Raw genomic sequence first — 13691 nt, 5'->3', positions numbered from 1 at the left:
CGGACTACAAAACAGAGAATTCTGGGGAAAGGAAATGACGACACGGCGCAAAGCACGCTGGACTCCGGCAGGCTCGGCTCAAGAGACTCCTTCCTTCCAGCGCGGTTGCTGAGGACCTGGCGGTGCTGGGAGTTTTAACTGGTATTTTTCTCATTTGTCAGGATTACACGTTAAGTATCACCTGGCTTGAGTACAGCTCTAAGTATCATGCGGCTTCGGGTTACGCCAGGGCATCAGCTCTAGAGCCTCAGCTGCTGTCCCTTCGTTTACGCATCCTCCAAACAAATTTTAAGGTGAAAGTGTCACAGATCCGGGGGCCTCTCCCTGGCGGGATCCAGCGGAGACACAGAGCCAGAGAGGGAATGGGTGGATATCAGAGGAGTTTTCTTTTTCATTTTTGGCTGAGAGTCGTGTGGCGTGAGCTCCTTTGATCGAAGGAGAGCAGAGTTCAAGGATTTGAGCGTCTGCAGACTGGAGATCAAAGCCAGCGTGAAGGCGATCTGGAACGGGATTGGGAGGTGAAATAGAAGTGTGCCAGATAAGTTACCCCAGACTGGGCCCCGCGGCAACTCGATGTCCCCGTGGCTTTCAGACTGAATAGTAAAATTTAATTGTCTTCCTGATATGGAACTTGAGATTGGGGTAAGACGTTTGCCTGGGTGGAACATATATATTAATCCGAACTGGTGGTTGTTTTAGATCTAGCCAGCTGGCAACCATGAATGAATGGATGAAGAAAGGCCCCTTAGAATGGCAAGATTACACTTACAAAGAAGTCAGAGTGACAGCCAGTGAGAAGGAGTATAAAGGATGGGTTTTAACCATAGACCCAGTCTCTACCAAGTGAGTATGGGTCCTGCTTCCCAGAAATCACCCCTTTGCACTGCTACATCCGTACTAAGAAAGCAGATAAATGAAAGGCTAATTATTCCCACATAAGAATTTAATTTCCTTTGAATCTAAGTACTGTTCTAATTATAGATTTCTGTCAGACCAACCAAGTTTGTAGAAATGGGACACTCCTTTTTAATTACATTTTATTGGAAAGTTTCAAATATACACAAATGTGAAGAGAGTAGTATAATGAACACTAATCTTATTCCCCCTTTCAAATATTTTAAAGCCAATTACAGACATAATTTTGTTCATAAATCCTTCAATATATCTCTTAGCAGATTCGGACTCTCTAATAAATGTAACCACAATACCATTATAACACCTAGCAAAAGTAATAATAACTTTAATATTAGCTAATTCCTAGTTTGAGTTCAGATTTTCCTGAGTTGTCTCCAAAGTATCTTTTTTAAGCATATCAATTTGTTGATATGTCTCTGAAGAATCTTAATCTATAACTGTACTTTCTCTCTCTTTGGTTTTCCATGTCATTTATTTGTTGAAGAAATGGAGTCATTTGTCTATAGAATTGAACACACTCTGGATTTAGCTCATTGCATTTATCATGGCGTAGTTTAACATATTCTTTTATCCTTCGTATTTCCTATAAACTGGTATTCATAACTAGAGGTTTGATTAGGATCAGATTTATTTTTTGCAAGACAACTTTAAAGGTGGTGATCCACACACTTTATTCTGGAATGATTTTAGATTTACAGAAAAATTGCAAAGAAAGTACAGAGTACCTATATACCCAGCTTCCCCTAATGTTAACAGTTTACAAAACTCTCAAACATTTGTCGGCATTAAAAATTTACACTCACTAAACTACAATCATTTGGATTTTATCAGTTTTTCCAATAATGGCCTTTTTCTGTTCTGGAATCCAGTCCAAGGTCCTACATTACATTTAGTCATCCTGTCTCCTTAGTCTTCTCTGATATGTGACAGTTTTTCAGTCTTTACTTGTTTTTCATGACCCTGACACTTTTGAAGTGTTCTCGTGAGGTATTTTATAGAATGTCTCTCAATCTGGGTTTGTGTGATGATTTCTTTTTATTTTTGGCTGCGTCGTATGGCTTGCGGGATCTTAGTTCCCTAATGAGGGAATGAATGCGGGCCCTCGGCAGTGAAAGTGCAGAGTCCTAACCACTGGCCTGCCAGGAAATTCCCTGTGATGTTTTCTCATAGACTGGGGTTATAGGTTTTTGGGAAAAGTACCACAGAAATGAAATTCACATCACGTCACATTGCATCACATCATGTCATATACCATATCATATCATATTTTAATTAGGATTTTTCCATTTGTATTCATGAGTGAGATTAGTTTATAGTTTTATTTTTTAATCCTGTTCTCTGCTTTTGGTATCAAGGTTATATTAGCCTCATTAAATGAGTTAAGGCATAGTCTCCCTTTTATAGTCCATAGGAGAATTTGGTTGGATTAGAAATGTTTGGTCCTTGAAAATTTTATAGAACTTCCTGGTAAAATTGTCCAGGCCTTTTTTTCCCCCTCCATGGGAAGATTTTAAACTGGTTATTTCAGGTTTTTTAAAAAAGATTATAGTACTATCTACATTCTCTCTCTCTCTCTCTTTTTTTTTTGAGTCAGTAGTAGAAATTTATATTTTCTAGGAAGTTTTCTGTTTTCAGTTTCAAAATTATTGGCCTAAATTTGTTCTTAATATTTTATACTATTAATTTTTGCTACCTTATTCCTAATATTATTTATATGTGCCTTCTTTCTCTTTTTATTAATCTTGCCTGAGTTTTGTGAAATTTATGTATCCTTTTCAAAGAACCAGCTTTTGGCTTTGATGATCCTCTTATTGACTCTTTTTTTTAATTGAAGTATAGTTTATTTACAATATTGTGTCAATCTCTGCTGTACAACAAGGTGACTCAGTTATACACATATATACATTCTTTTTTATATTCTTTTCCATTATGGTTTATCACAGGATATTGAATGTAGTTCCCTGTGCTATACCTTAGGGCCTTGTTGTTTGTCCATTCTTTTTTTTTTTTTTTTAATTATTATTTATTTATTTTTGGCTGTGTTGGGTCTTCGTTTCTGTGCGAGGGCTTTCTCCAGTTGCGGCAAGCGGGGGCCACTCTTCATCGCAGTGCGTGGGACTCTCACTATCGTGGCCTCTCTTGTTGCGGAGCACAGGCTCCAGACGCGCAGGCTCAGTAGTTGTGCCTCACGGGCCCAGTTGCTCTGCGGCATGTGGGATCTTCCCAGACCAGGGCTCGAACCCGTGTCCCCTGCATCGGCAGGCAGATTCTCAACCACTGCGCCACCAAGGAAGCCCTGTTTGTCCATTCTAAATGTAATAGTTTGCATCTACCAACCCCAAACTCCCAGTCCATACCTGTCCCTCTCCCCCTCCGCCTTGGCAACCACAAGTCTGTTCTCTATGGCTATGAGTCTGTTTCTGTGTTTGTTTGTCTTCCTGTTTTTTTTTTTTTTGGCCATGCCAGGTGGCTTATGGATCTTAGTTCCCCAACCAGGGATTGAACCCGTGCACTCGGCGGTGAAAGCACAGAGTCCTAACCACTGGACTACCAGGGAATTCCCTGTTTCTGTGTTGTAGATAGGATCATTTGTGCCATATTTTAGATTCCACATAAAAGTGATATCATATGGTGTTTGTCTTTCTCTTTCTGACTTACTTTACTTAGTATGACAATCTCTAGTTGCATACTCTTTTGTTTTCTCTCTCATTAATTTTGTGCTGTGTTATTTTCTTTGGTCTGCTCTGAAGGAGAGTTATTCAGTTGCTTTTTAACTCTAAAATTTAAATCTGTACCCTATCTTCTTTCCTAATACACATTTAAAGCATTCATAACTGTTTAAGTAGTGCTTTAATGACATCCCACAATGATTAGCTTTAGGCTGGACAAAAGGCTTAGATGTTTAGGACCGTCAGAGAATTCATATTGAACAAGTGAATACATTTGGTGGTGAGAGGATTAATTTAAAACGGGGAGGAGCATTCCCTATTGTTCTAGTGACCTGTTGGGGGTTGATGCTGACTCTCATTTCACTGCTTCTTCCATAGTTTTATGGGCCTTTTGGTTTTTCTTTTGCAACTGTGCTCTGAACTTACTTTTCCTCCAAAGTATTGTCCTTGTGAACTTCCTTGAAGATGGCAGCATGTCTGTGACCGGAATTATGGGACATGCTGTGCAGACTGTTGAAACTGTGAATGAAGGGGACCATAGCGTGAGAGAGAAGCTGATGCATTTGTTCATGTCTGGAGACTGTAAGGCGTACAGCCCTGAGGATCTGGAAAAGAGGAAGAACAGCCTGAAGAAATGGCTGGAGAAGAACCACATCCCAATCACTGAAGAGGGAGATTCACGAAGGACTCTCTGTGTGGCTGGGGTCTTGACTATAGACCCACCATATGGTCCAGAAAATTGCAACAGTTCTAATGAAATTATTTTGTCCCGTGTTCAGGATCTTATTCAAGGACACCTTGCAGCTTCCCAATGAGAGGCCAAGAACTATGGATGCACTGATTGAAATAAGACTTCATTTTTTGAAAATTCTTTGTTGTTTTTGGTAAAATCAAAGATGGGGATTATCAGTGTTAATAAGTGAACTGGGCAAGGATGACATCACAAACAAATAAAATTAACATAGGGACATCAGAATTATAAGAGCCTTTCCTTTTGATGGGGATACACCTCCACTTCTGTCAGGCAAGAAATGTATGTGAAAAAGATGTAACATGTTAGATTCAATATAAAATGCTAAGGTAAAATCACAGTCTTGTTACATCCCTTGCACTAACTAGATGTGTCTGTTTTAAACCGTTTATTTTAAAAAATTTTTTGGTGTAATGATGTAATAGCTTTTGAATCAGAATATATGCTTTTTTTGGTTGAAACTTGAACGTTTTGGTAAAATCTTAACACATAAACCTTATAAACTCTCAAAGCCTTAAAAAGTGAGCACTGGCTGATATCTCTGAGGAAAAAGGTAAGTGTGACAGGTATTCTGCTGCTGAGCTCAACCCAGTTCTTTTGCCTGATGGGTTCAGCCCAGGCTTCTGGGTCACAGTGCTTTCTTCCTACAGTCTCTACTCCCCTTGTCAGGCTTCACTGAGGGGAGAGAATGCAGGAAGGACACTTCACTACATCTGATTCTACCCCTTGGAAGCCAGTCAGGGAGGTTTCTGGCCTACAGAAGCACCTCAGATTGTTAGTTTGGGGGTTGTATGGTCAGGCCACTCAAGATGGCTGTTCTCTTGCTCTTGGCGTGACCAGTCCCTGCTGCGCCTACCCCCTACTCACGTGAATGTGCTCGCCCCCTGCCCCCACCAGTGATTGTTCTAATCCTTAGGCCAGAACAGCTCCACCTGCTAGTTTATTAAAGGGAAACATCTGCCCCCATGATGGTAGTTAACCTGAGGGGCTGCAAGGGTTGGGTCTCAGCTGCTGGTTTCCCTGGTAACTGATGAGCCAACCTGACGTCAGTTCCCCCTGTAAACGGTAGCTTCCTGCTCCCCCCGGTAGCGAAGGCTGCTGCTGCGTCTTGCTTGCCGTCTGCCCCGCACGGTGGAGGTGTTTCTCTAGGACCTTGCTTCCGACGTGTAAGATGCCCTGTCCAAAAAGCTGGCGCTGTCATTGGGCTCTTTCTTCGGTCTCGAGGCTGGTCATCCACAAGGCTTGCAGACCTGCGAGGTGCAGCCCAACAATTCACAAGCCAGCCAGGAGGCCTAGGGAACTCCCGTGAGTGCCAAGATGTAGGGAAGGAAGGACCGGGACGGAAAGTTGCGGGGGGAAGTGGGGAGTCGGGGGGAGATCCCAAGGTGGCCGCCCACTAACGTGGAGCCCTGTGGTAGCTGACGACCGTGAAAGGTGTTTTTTCTCTTCCACTGTATTGATGATATCCTGTTAAACTCAGTCTCTTTTGAGTATAAAAGCAGCCCTGTGCTCGTGGCTCATCTGCACGGGGATGGTTGGTGAATACAGACAAAACGTAAGGACCTGAATTATCCACAAAGGGCAAGTACACCCCCAGCCCACCACCCTTAAACAACTACAGACAGGCTTTAGGGGTATTAACTTAGGGACAGGTTTGTGAATTGGACATGGCCAGTTACCTGGAAGGGTTTGGTTCAGGCCTACGGCAACGGCAAAATGTACCCTTGGGCTTCTGTTCCCAGCTATGGAAGGGGGCAAAGCAGTGATGCAGTGTGATGGAACAGCAGCTATAAGCAGTCTACAAAGAGTTACAACAGGTGGAAGACATTATAAAAAGCCTACTCGAGTCGTGGAGCAATGCCAAAACCACTATTCAGGGTCTAGAACAGCTGTGTGTGACATATAGGACCCCTGTGGACATGGATAGCAACCAAGGAATCCACTTTACTGGCCATGAAATTCAGAAATGGGCCAATGAAAATGACACACTGTCATTTCTACCTACCCTACGCCCCCACTGCTATTAGGCTAGTTGAAAGGATGAGTGGACTGCAGCTGAGACGGGAAATCCACTCTCTACGTGTGGACCAGGAGGCTAACTCAGGCCCTACGAACTACAACTGACGATCCCAGGAGCAGTCGTCCCAGTGCTTACTCCGTATTCACCCAGAAGCAGCTAGTCAGCACCATCCGAGTTCACCTGTTAACCACCGCAGGGACAATTGCCAACTACTGGTCAGGGTGATAATTCACGCTTGCCCTCGCCACAGGATCTACCTCCAGGGGAACACATTATAAAATAAATGGCCCTGGGACTGGCAGGTAAGTCCCCCATGGTTTGGGTTTGCTGCCCTGTGGGGAATAGGATTAGAAAGGGACTTACAGACTTCACCTGTCTTCTACCTGCCCCACCTACCACTACTAAGGTAGTTAATCCAGGCCCCTACTGGAGGAAGGCCCCATTATATTAAGCTTGAGGTCTGTTGTTCTACCACCTTGCCTGTACTTGGCACTGGCTCTGGATACTGAGGGTGCACGGGTGGGATGGTACTGCAGGCCAGGACAAAAGCCACAGGCAGGGGTGGTATTACCTGAGGATGCCGTTACTGCTTGTATTTTGGTTAATGGTCATGATCTCTTGTGCCTGTGAAACATCTTATTACATTTTGTCCCTAGTCCGAGCAGAGGTAATCTGTTCGCGGACTGGGTGATAACAGTGGCCTCACTGTGAAATGAGTTTGGTTGCTGGATCTACAGCAGGATGTCCTCCTCGGGATTTCCATGAAAAATTGACCGGATAAAGTTCCTGGCCTCAAAGTTTGCCCACGTCTTGCACTCTTGATACTCTTCGGCTGCTATTGTGTGTACTGCATGTGTGGTATTTGGCTTGCAGTGCCCCTTTACATACCTGACCCCAGGAATATCACATAAGAGGGGCGGACCCAGATGGTAAGGGCCATGCAGGGTGTGTAGGGGTGGAGTGTGTGGTCAGATGGCTCAAGATGGCTCTTCTCTTGCTCTCTGGGCATCCCCTGCGTGACCAATCCCTGCTGCGCCTACACCCTGCTCACCTGGACGTGCTCGCCTCCGCCCCCACCAGTGATTGTTCTAAGCCTTAGGCCAGAATGGCTCCACCTGCTAGTTTATTAAAGGGAAACACCTGCCCCCATGATGGTAGTTAACCTGAGGGGCTGTAAGGGATGGGTCTCAGCTGCTGGTTTCCCTGGTAACTGATGAGCCAACCTGACGTCAGTTCCCCCTATAAATGGTAGCCTCCTGCCCTGGGTAGCGAAGACTGCCGTCATGTCCTGCTCGCCGTCTGCCATGCACAGTGAGGGTGTCGCTCCAGGACTTTGCTTCAGATGTGTAAGATCCCCATCTATTAAACCATTGATGCCTCTTTCGCTGTTTCCGGGCTCTCTCTTTGGACTCAAAGCTGGGCAACTACAAGGCTTGCGTGCCTGTGGGGTCTTTTCAGGGGAACGTCTACAGTGACCCCAGGGTTCATCAGATTAGAACCCCAAGCGGCTTACTCCCTAGGACAGGGGTAGCAAACTTCAGGCCATGGGGACAAATCCAGGCTGCTGCCTCCGTTTATTAAAATTTTACTGGAACACAGTCATACCCACTGGTTTGTGTATTGTCTGTGGCTGCTTTTGAGCCATAGTGGCAGAGTTGAATATTGGCAGAAACGATATGGCTTGTATTTACAGAAAGATATGGCTCTTTACAGAAAGGTTTTCCCTAGGAGATCCTTGAACTAGCCTGGTCTGCCAGGGGTCAAGGTGGACTTATGTACCCTGTCATCCATACAAAAAGAATCTTGTGGTATTTTTGGAAGAAATACTTTAAAATATTCAGGTTTTAGGGGGTCTTTGAAAGCAGTTTGATAACATAGCTGTTACTTTCCTGCATAGTTGTCTAATAACAGGATGTAACCCAGTGATTCTTGCACTTTTGCAAGCATCAGAATCAGCTGGAGGGCTTGTTTAAAACATATTGGGAGTAGGGCTCAGCAACTGATTCTGATTCAGTAAGGGGCCAGGAACTTGCATTTATAACAAACTCCCAGATAATGGTAGTGCTACTGGTCCCAGATCACACTTGCAAAAGCAGTTTAGAAGCTTTGGGGAACAGAAAGACCTTCCCTCACAACTTTGTAAAGTTCCGTAATCTTAAAAGTGAAATTTAGCGGATAGCCTTTCCCCTCAAACCCCCGAATGCCCTTGGACAGCGGATAGGGGAAGGGGAATAAAAACAAATTTAAATTAAATGGAAAGGATTGCGACAGAATGAGGGAGGCCTTGAAAGAAGACCTGTAGGAAATTATCCTGTGTTTGGTCAGGAGTGAACCTTGACCTAGGGACAGGTGCACTGGTGTTGGTAGATTTATTTGTTGTCAGACTAGGGAGCTGGGGACAGAGACTTTCTTGGCAACTGAGTCATCTGATTTGTTTAAAAATTTGCCTTGCGAACAAAACCTGAGTGCTAAAGAGGGTACGTGATCTGGCTCTGCTGTGGAAACCTGCCTGCTTAGGGAGCTGGGCCAGCCCGTCCCTCAGCTCAGATTCTCCCCAGGAATTAACTCACCTGTTTCTGATCCCTCCTCTGGTTCCAGATTCCTGGAGAGAGATCCTTCCCCAAAGCTGGCTCTGCCAGCTGGAGGCGGGAGCCAGGGCAGTCCTTGAACACAGCTGGTGTGAAGGATACTTCTCAGAACAAAAGGTGGTTAGGACTTTCGCTGAGTATCTTTTGATCTTGGAGCAAACTTTCCAGCCTCTGTGGTGTATCTTGCCATCCCAGTGTTCACCTGGTTTCCTAAAACTCTCCACCTTCTTCCAAATGTTATGGCTGAAATTGATTTCTTCCATGAATTGTTTTCAATAAAATTAATGAAATTTAAAGCATTTGCAGTTTTATTTGAGAACTGGTGGAGTTTTCATGATGCCTCTTGAAGTAGACTCTAGAATACTAGGGTCAAGGCTATGGATTACTATAAATTTTGGGAGAAATTGGAGCAGTGAAGGACTATAGTTAAACATACTTAATTGCTTCCACTACCAGATACAATCTTTGTTTTTGTTTTAAACCACTGACGTAAGAATAACATACAAAAGCTACCTATTTAGTGTATATAACTTGATGAATTGGAGATAAGCATACACCCATGAAACCATCCCCACAATCTATGCCCTAAACATATCTATTATCTCCAACAGCCTTTCCTGCCTTTATTATTATACAACTGGTTTTGATTTTTCAGACATTAAAGGATTTCTATTAAAAAAATTATACCATTACCCAAACATGCTTTTTACTTTTGTGTGTTACTGTAGAATCCTTTAAAAGTCTACATAACTGTAATCAATGTATACAGTTTAGTTTTCTGTTTCTGTAGTTTTCATAATTTTAATATTTAAGACAATATTGTGTTGATGAACTACACTTACTAAAACATTTCCTTAAATTTTTGACATTTGTTCTTTTTTTAAAAAAAATATTTATTTGGTTGTACCAGATCTTAGTTGCAGCAGGTGGGCTCCTTAGCTGTGGCATGCAAACTCTTAGTTGCAGCATGCATGTGGGATCTAGTTCCCTGACCAAGGATTGAACCTGGGCTCCCCGTATTGGGAGCGTGGAGTTTTTTTTTTTTTTTAATAAATTTATTTATTTATTTATTTATTTATTGGCTGCATTGGGTCTTGCTGTGCGCGGGCTTTCTCTAGTTGCATTCAGCAGGGGCTACTCTTTGTTGTGGTGTGCTGGCTTCTCATTGCAGTGGCTTCTCTTGTTGTGGTGCACAGGCTCTAGGCGTGCGGGCTTCAGTAGTTGTGGCACGTGGGCTCAGTAGTTGTGGCACACGGGCTTAGTTGCTCCGTGGCATGTGGGATCCTCCCGGACCAGGGCTCGAACCCGTGTCCCCTGCATTGGCAGGCAGATTCTCAACCACTGCACCATCAGGGAAGTCCCGGGAGCGTGGAGTTTTAACCACTGCGCCACCAGGGAAGTCCCAGCATTTGTTCTTTTTGCTATCGTAGATTATGGTGCTAAAGAATATCTTCATGAATATGTCTTTATTGCTATTATCAAAAGCTAGTGCCTAGAAATGAAAGTACTGTGTGAAAGAGTATGAACACACGTAGATTTTTCTTCTTTAAATATTTTGTGCTGCTTTACATCAACAAGAGCAATAATGTGTATACAAATTTCATTACACCCTTAGAGTATTAATATTTTGTTTAATTTTTACAACTGAACATAAAATGATGTTTTAAAGTTGCTTTAATTTGTATATATTAGCATTTTTCCATGTGTTTCCAGTATGGGAACTGTTTGATTCACATCTTTTTTTTTTTTTTTTTTAAATCTTCATTTTCAAAAAGTTATTTCCCCATACTCATCTTGTCATATCTGTTTGTGTTTCTAATTTTTACTACATGGCTATATATGTTAATAAGCAACTGTAATTATACATGCATTGCTTCTAACTTATTTTGACCTAATTTCAGATTTATAGAAAATTTGCGAGAACAGGACAAAGAATTGTCATATGTCCCTAGCCAGCAAATGGTAACATCTTACCACATTTGCATTTTTTGTGCATGTGTATGAGTGTGTTCATTTTTCTGCCTGAACTGTTTGAGAATAAATTGTGGACGCAATGGAAATATGAGGACATTTTCTTAAATAACCACGGTACAGTTATCAGAATCAGGAAACTAACATTGATGCAGTAGGATGATGTAATACAGACATCCAGATTTTGCCTATTGTTCAGTGTCCACTGTATCATAAAAAGACTTATTTGGATCATGTATTACATTCAATTATCATGTCCCTTTAGTTTCCTTTACTCTGGAGTAGCTCCTCAATCTTACTTTGACTTTCATGACATTGACATTTTTGAATACAGGCTGGTTATTTTGTGGAATATCCCATAATTCGGGTTTGTCTGTTTCCTAATGATCCAATACGGTATGCTTTTTTTTGGGTAGGAATACCCTGGAAATGATAGTGTGTTCTTCTCAGTGCCTCATTATCAGGAGGCATATGATGTTGAGTTGCCCCATATTTGGTGATGTTAACTGTGATTACTTGGTTTAGGTGGTGTTCGTCAGATTTCTCCACTGTAAAGTTAATTATTTTTCTCTTCCTAATCAAAGGCATCTTCATATTTCTAAAAGCTTTATTGAGGTATTAACATATAAAATTCATCCACCTTAAGTGTGTAATTCAGTGACTTTTTTAAAGTAAATTTACAGAGTTGTGCAGCCATCATCACAATCTAATTTTTTAAACATTTCCACCATCCCCACAAGATCCCCCTGTCCCATTTGCACTCAATTCCCATTCCCACCCTCAGCCCTAGGCAATCACTAATCTACTTTCTGTACCTGTGGATTTGATTTTTTTGTACATTTCTATAAATGGAATCATACAACATATAGTCTGTGTCTGGCTCCTTCTACTTAAATTTATTCACTTATAGAATATTTAGGACAATATCCTATTGTGTTGATGAACCACAACTTACTAAAATATTCCCCTAAATCTTTAATTTGATGTCCGTGTTGTAGCATGTATCAGTGTCTTCTTTTTATTACTGAATACTATTCCATTATGAATATACTACATTTTGTTTATTCATTCTCCAGTTGATGGATTATTTGGATTGTTTCCAGTTTTTGGCTATTATGAATAACGCTGCTGTGAACATTCATGACAAGTCTTTGTGTGGGCATATATTTTCATATTTCTTGGGTGAAAAACCTAGGAGTGGAGTTGCTGGGTTATATGGTAACTTTATGTTTAACGGTTCAGGGAAGTGTCGCATTATTTTCCAGCGTGGCCGCGCCATTTTATGCTCTATCAGCAATACACAAGGGCTCCAATTTCTCCGCATCCTTACCAGCACTTGTTAGCGTGGTTATAGTGGTTATGAAGTGGTATCTCATTGTGGTTTTAATTTGCATTTCTCTAATGACTAATGATGTTCAGTGGTGTTCATGTGCTTATTAAGCCATTTGTGTATATTCTCTGAAAAGTTTACTCAAATTTTTGCCCATTTAAAAAATTGAGTTTGAGTTGTAAGAATTCTTATATATATTCTAGATAATGTTTGCAAATTAAATATCTGATAAAGCACTTTTTTCTCCCAGTCTGTGGCTTGTCTTGAATTCTTTTTATTATTTAAAAATTTTTATTTTATATTGGAGTATAGTTGATTTACAGTGTTGTGTTAGTTTCAAGTACACAGCAAAGAGATTGTTATACATATATCCATTCTTTTTCAGATTCTTTTCCCATATAGGTTATTAAAGAATATTGAGTAGAGTTCCCTGTGCTATACAGTAGGTTGAGTTTTCTGAATTCAAAAAATTTTTGCACTTCAGAAATAGTATTAAGTGCAGCTTATCAATTTTTTTCATTTATGGATCATGTTTTTGGTCTCATAGCTAAGAATTTTATGTCTAACTGAATGTCACAAAGATTTTCTATCTCTTCTTTTAAATGTTTTAATTCACTCTTAAACTTAGGTTTATGTTCCATTTCTTTTTTTCTTTTTTTAAATTTATTTTATTTTTGGCTGCATTGGGTCTTCGTTGCTGCATGTGGGCTTTCTCTAGCTGCGGCGAGCGGGGCTACTCTTTGTTGCGGTGCACGGGCTTCTCATTGAGGTGGCTTCTCTTGTTGCAGAGCATGGGCTGTAGGCACGCGGGCTTCAGTAGTTGCGGCGCGTGGGCTTCAGTAGTTGTGGCACGCGGGCTCAGTAGTTGTGACTCGCGGGCTCTAGAGTGCAGGCTCAGTAGTTGTGGCACACAGGCTTAGTTGCTCCGCGGCATGTGGGATCTTCCTGGACCAGGGCTTGAACCTGTGTGCCCTGCATTGGCAGGTGGATTCTTAACCACTGCACCACCAGGGAAGTCCTATGCTCCATTTCGAGTTAATTTTTGTGTATGGTCTGATGTAAAGGTCTAAATTTTTTTTTACATGGGGAGATTCAATTATTCCAGTACGATTTGTTGAAAAGATTGCTTTCTCTATTGAAATGCCTTTGCACTTTTGTTGAAAATCAGTTGATCATAAACTATAAAAGTTTATTTCTGGGCTTACAATTGTGTTCATTGATCCATTTGTGTGTCCTTATGTTAGTAATGCATTGTATTAATTACTATAGCTTTACAATAAGATTTAATATAAGTCCTCCAACTTTGTTCTTTTTAAAGGTTGTTTGACTATTCTGGCTCCTTTGCATTGCCATATAAACTTTGGATGAAGCTGTCAATTTCTGAAAAAAATGCCTATGGGGTTTTTTAAAAATAGACTTATTTATTTATTTTATTTATTTGGCTGCT

At 41.5% G+C, this 13691-nt stretch overlaps 1 protein-coding gene across 1 annotated transcript; it reads left to right on the top strand.

The window, feature by feature from the left end:
- Positions 1-20: 20 nt before the first annotated feature.
- GEMIN6 (gem nuclear organelle associated protein 6) lies at positions 21-4796 on the top strand. The gene is made up of 3 exons (XM_082427905.1): positions 21-141; positions 700-843; positions 4024-4796. The coding sequence occupies exons 2-3, from the start codon at positions 719-721 to the stop codon at positions 4397-4399; spliced, it is 501 nt and encodes a 166-aa protein (XP_082284031.1). The 5' UTR covers positions 21-141; positions 700-718; the 3' UTR covers positions 4400-4796.
- Positions 4797-13691: the final 8895 nt, after the last annotated feature.

The sequence above is a fragment of the Balaenoptera physalus genome (assembly GCF_965194825.1).
Source record: "Balaenoptera physalus genome assembly, chromosome: 15".
Taxonomy (NCBI): Eukaryota; Metazoa; Chordata; class Mammalia; order Artiodactyla; family Balaenopteridae; genus Balaenoptera; species Balaenoptera physalus.
This window is presented reverse-complemented; position numbering and strand designations above follow the sequence as displayed.